Source organism: Amphimedon queenslandica, unplaced genomic scaffold, assembly GCF_000090795.2.
Source record: "Amphimedon queenslandica unplaced genomic scaffold, v1.1 AMPQUscaffold_13097, whole genome shotgun sequence".
NCBI lineage: Eukaryota > Metazoa > Porifera > Demospongiae > Haplosclerida > Niphatidae > Amphimedon > Amphimedon queenslandica.
In genome coordinates, this window is record NW_003546667.1 from 26,648 (window position 1) to 32,036 (window position 5,389).

Here is a 5,389-nt window from a genome sequence, read left to right on the forward strand (position 1 = left end):
ACTAGTTCTTCTACAAGTATCATTAATACTGTGACTAGTTCTTCCATGAGTATCATTAGTACTGTGACTAGTTCTTCCACAAGCATCATTAGTACTGTAACTAGTTCTTCTACAGGCAGTGACCAGACTACCTCTATTTTAAGCACCACTAGCACTGAGGCTAAAGGCACTGGTCAGCTACATTATTTTTTAAATTTGTATATGGTACTTGACACCCTCAATTTGTTGATGTCCTTATGCCATGTAGAAAGTTTGAGCTGTTTCTGACAAATATTTGTTAAGATATGAGCATTTTTAATCAGAGCCAATTTTTTTAAAGCAAAGGCTGTAGCCCATGGTTTTTTTTTTCAAAAAAGGCAGCAAAATCACCCCAATCTTTATTATATCAAGTTTATGGCTATTTGTCTGATCATTATAATTTAGGTACAATCAGTTCTACTGAAGAATCAGTTATTCCAAGCATATCAACACCATCAACAACAGACAATAGTATGTATAATAAGTAATATATACAGTACCATTTTATTAAATTTGATCATTATAATTTAGGTACAATCAGTTCTACTGAAGAATCAGTTATTCCAAGCATATCAACACCATCAACAACAGACAATAGTATGTATAATAAGTAATATATACAGTACCATTTTATTAAATTTGATCATTATAATTTAGGTACAATCAGCTCTACTGAAGAATCAGTTATTCCAAGCATATCAACAACAGACAATAGTATGTATAATAAGTAATATAATTGTACAGTACCATTTTATTAAATTTTAGGTACAGGTGAAACAAACAGTTCAGTGTATGCTGGTATAGGAGCTGGTTTAGCAGTTATTGTCATCATTATACTGATACTCATTATTGTTGGTTGCCTGATTTGGCGTAAACCTTGGAAAGGAGAGAAAGGTCAGTTTTATCACATAATATAAAGCACAGAAATATCTTTATTCTAATTTTTAATTAAAGTGAAAAAGCTAGGCCAATTTCACAAGCTTCTAATTATGCACACAATATACACATTAATTATTATTAAAGCACATTTCTTCCTTTAGATTCATCAGAGCCTATTGCATTTGTAACTATGAGTAGATACTCAAAGTAAGTTACAATTATGAGATTATTATAATTTTCTTGTTTAGTCCTGAGAATAGTCAGGCTAGCCCTATATATGAAGAGGCTATGGCCAGTGAAGACATTACAAGAGACGCAGCACCAACCTCAATGAGACATCCTCCTTCTCAGCTTGAGATGCCTACATATATGTATCAGGATCCTTGTATTATACAAAGGACACAAGCACCTAATTTGGGTTATTTATATGCTGAAGTGGATAAGAAGAAAGAGCCACAAAAACAAGTAGTATATGCTCAAGTTGATAAAGAAAGGGTGAGTTCAATGATGTACATATCTAACCATGCTATATGCCAAATGCAACTTTAGATTGCATTTTATAATGTCACAATAACACAATGAATATAGAGTAGGATTTTAAAGTAATGCAAAGTAGAAGTGATGTTTGATGCTATAGTATCAGCATATTAAGTAAATTGTGTAACTAAAACAACACTATATGCTATACAGGTAAAATTGTGTTATCATTTGTAAATGAAAAGCTATCAAAAACTGTGTACACAACCAAAGTGCATTATTAGTCACTTATTACGATAACATCGCCTTACTTAGTAGATTAGCAAATGATGGCCATACTAATAATACTACATGTGTAAATGTAGATTTTGAATGCTGTTATTACATTGCAGCTGTTATAAACATGTTTGTTTTGTGTGCTAAACGTAGTTTAGATTGGGCGCTGAACCTATTCAAAATGGGTATGCTACATGCACTTTGAATTTATGTGGTTGCCTTTCAAATAGACACTAAAAAACTAGTCTTTACCTACACAAAGCAACAGTATAAAATTGTAGAGATTTTTTAGCATTCATTGCAGCAAGTCTGTGTTCACACTGTAACTCCAATTATTCTTTCATTTTAATAATGGTATATTATTTTTGCTGGGAATGGTAGTAGTTTCCTACACCTTTTATAACATCTATTGCATTTTTTATTGTAGAAGAAGAGAGGTGATGGCATAGTGTATGCTGATCTTGACCCAGCAAGTACACAGGGTGGCATCTTCACCGAAAATATTGCAGTCAATGTCATTTATTCTGACATTAATAATTAAAGAGGAATGAAGTTTTAATCAGATAAATAACCTAGAGACAGAACAGAAGTATTATTATGTACATGCCATTATACTTTTTGCTGAATACTATGTAGATTTAATGTTCTGTTTACATTAATTTTTAAAATACAGACCCCCTCAGCTGAATCATGATAATCAAGGTGGGTTCCAATGGAATATCAAAATCATCGATCAAGTTTTAATCAAAATCAGCTCAAATTTTCACACAACAAAAAGACAGTTATGTGCATGAAGAAATGTAATAGAAATTAAAATTGTCTTGTATCCATTTTTTGAAGACTTTTGTACTACTCTAACAGTACAGAAACTTTGTTAAGCAAACTTTAAAATTCATAAAAAAATACAATACTTTTAATCGGAATCCTCTCAAAATTTCTACACAGCATCAGAACATGCATATGTATCAGAAAAACTCATAAAAATGAATTTTTTCCCTAGTGATTTTTGGTGAGACTTGATTGAAAACCCAGTAGTTGAGTACCATACAGAAATTTCGGCTTGATTTTTGAACAAATTTAAAAATTCATGGAATCTAATTCTAATCAGAATCTGTTCAAACTTTTCACAGCAAAAGAACATGAACTGACACATTGTTAATTTACTAGCATACAATAATGGACTCATACCATATCTACATGTATGTATTATTGATTGTTTATTAATTATGAAGCATGTGATGCTGACAATGATATACTGAGAAAAGTAACTATATATAATAAAATTATTATGAATATTTCTTTAGTAGCGATTCACAAGGTCAAATTTTTGCAAAATGAAGGCTGACATTACACTGCCACTAGTTTAATGCATGTGCTTGTGGTCAGGTTGTTGTTTAACTTCAGTAAATTTACATCTTCACAAAAATTTTCACTACACATGGTTGTTAACCAATTCATTATCACCTATGGCATAAGTAAAAGTAGACTGTTGTTAAATGTTAATATACAATATGTAGATATATGTACGAATGCTCTACAGCACTAGCTGATCCATATGCTGCATTTTTTAATACTAACTGAAGGAAACAATTAAAGTACTCTATCTGTTGAGTGTTAATGGTGGTATTTCTATAATTGTTATAAACAACTCCTTGATCCTATTGTAAAATAATGAAGGTATAAGTTGGATGTAGTGATATGTAGGAGCTGGTATTAATAAGAATCAATGACATTAGGATATATTATATAACTTGAAATGAGAAGAGGAAGGTGGCTGTAGAAGAAAATAACAAAATCATCTATTTTACTTGATTGTCATTCAATCAACTGTACATGTTATTTACTACTTATGACAACATTATTTTTAGTTAAATGGAATATAAATGTAATCCGTAATCATTAAGTGTAAACAACACCCTCATTACTATGATACAGTAATAAAACTTTTGAACTGCTTAATCACCAAGCAAAAACACAAATATATGAAAACAATAACTATAATCATTAATGTATAAAAACAAAACACTTCATTAGTTGGAGTTTATGTATAAACAGTTTCATAAACTGTTGATGTTGTTCCACTAGTAGATCTATTACCTACACTAACATGACCATATGCCATATTGTCATTCATTTCAAGTGAAGTGCTTTTTAATGGAATCTCATAATCAGCTGCTGTTGTTGATTGATTAGTAATACTGTAGGATTGTACAGATCTGGAGGATATGCAACAACAATAAGTTATGACTGAAGATAAAATTAATGTCATTATCATCAATAGTATAACAGTGATGGGGAAACTAATAGCTAATACACTAACAGTATTACTACCTATAATAATTATGATGTTAAAATTTAATATAATTGTGATCTGCTTACTTTGTTCTGTACAAGGAGTACATGTACATGTGTGAGTTGACAAAGTTGTTTTTGTTGATGAAATATTCACTATTATAATAAAAATGAAGCAATTAATAACAATATTATTATATGCTTACAGGAAGATAACATGGATTGCACTGTACCTATACCAATAGAAAAGTATTTACTCAATAGATAAGTAATAATTTGATTAATTGTACCTCCAATAGTCACTGAAATAGTGGAATGTGTAACTGTGGTTTGTACTAGTGTATAATTGTAAATACCTGGAAGTAAATGGGTTTAAAAATAAATACAAAAGTTTAAACTAACTTAGTAAGGCTGATTCAATATTGCCAGTTCCTAATACATTAACAGCAGCCACTCCAACAGTATATATTGATCCTACTGTAACATCAGGTATATTGTATGTAGTGGTAGGAGCTGGTATTGTTATACTAGTATAAAGATCAGTGACATTAGAATATATAATATAGTTTAATAGAGGAAGAAGCATTGGGGTAGCTGGCTATAATGGAAACATAAACATAAGTAGATTGATTACTTAATTTACTTTATTCCATGATACATAAATACTGAGGCCAGTTTGATGTAACATTAAGTCAGTTACAGATTCAGATACTATTTATGATTTTAAAAAGTCCCCTCACAGTTAATTATTCAGCTATACTTACCATCAGCAATGAATGTTTTTATATCAGTAGGATCCATATATCTACCACCAGTATCAACAGCTACTACACTAATAGAATATTCTGTATTGTTAATTAATGGTACTGGTAAATTCAGACTAGTATTAGTAGTATTGATAGTATATTCAATACTAGTAACATTAACACTGTAATGAGATAAACAAGGACTGGTTGATTGTGGAGTCCAGGAGAATACAAGAGTATCAGAAGTGAACTTAATATCACTAGAAACAGGAGCAGCTAAAACATCTGAAATTAAAAATAACATGTAATGTCACAAAACATCACATTACAAGACGTGTACATACCTGCAATTATTATAGAGCAACTAAATGGTGTAGTACCAATTATATCACATAGAATAGTATAGTTACTAATGGCCAGTACAGGACTGAATGATATATTAGACCTCATAGGATCAGCACTGGAAGTAAGAATAGTTTTAAAATAAGTGCCAATGATCCTTGGTGTAGAAACATCTGTTCCTTCAGCATATGCAGTTCCACCATCTGGAGCATTTGTACTATTACGAATCCTCAATCTCAATAAATCATCACTTGAGCCAGTTCCATTCTCCCCACTACACGTATAAGACACTGGTTGCAAAAGACATAGAGGTGAATAATTGGTACATCCAGTAAATATCGTTGTACTACTAGTACCTA

General features: G+C 31.0%; 1 protein-coding gene and 1 long non-coding RNA gene across 4 annotated transcripts; one reads left to right on the forward strand and one right to left on the reverse strand.

Moving 5' to 3' along the window:
• Nucleotides 1–6: 6 nt before the first annotated feature.
• LOC109585241 (cell wall integrity and stress response component 2-like) lies at nt 7–2,334 on the forward strand. Of its 3 annotated transcripts, XM_020001231.1 has the most exons (8): nt 7–172; nt 424–489; nt 550–615; nt 676–732; nt 784–912; nt 1,059–1,104; nt 1,146–1,392; nt 2,078–2,334. In XM_020001231.1, the coding sequence occupies exons 1-8, from the start codon at nt 46–48 to the stop codon at nt 2,189–2,191; spliced, it is 852 nt and encodes a 283-aa protein (XP_019856790.1). In that variant the 5' UTR covers nt 7–45; the 3' UTR covers nt 2,192–2,334. The 3 variants fall into 3 exon arrangements, with proteins under 3 accessions (XP_019856790.1, XP_019856791.1, XP_019856792.1); XM_020001232.1 differs by lacking the exon at nt 676–732; XM_020001233.1 differs by lacking the exons at nt 550–615; nt 676–732.
• Nucleotides 2,335–3,943: 1,609 nt separating this feature from the next.
• On the reverse strand, nt 3,944–4,291 carry LOC105314122 (uncharacterized). The gene is made up of 4 exons (XR_002186397.1): nt 4,233–4,291; nt 4,149–4,175; nt 4,030–4,098; nt 3,944–3,981 (listed from the first exon to the last, which is right to left on the reverse strand). It is a non-coding gene; the product is annotated as an uncharacterized LOC105314122 (long non-coding RNA).
• Nucleotides 4,292–5,389: the final 1,098 nt, after the last annotated feature.

Coding starts and splice junctions, on each gene's coding strand:
- LOC109585241 (XM_020001231.1), top strand. CDS start 46: ATGAGTATCATTAGTACTGTGACTAGTTCTTCCACAAGCATCATTAGT. Junction 616..675: donor ACCATCAACAACAGACAATA/GTATGTATAATA, acceptor ATTATAATTTAG/GTACAATCAGCTCTACTGAA. Junction 1,393..2,077: donor CTCAAGTTGATAAAGAAAGG/GTGAGTTCAATG, acceptor TTTTTATTGTAG/AAGAAGAGAGGTGATGGCAT.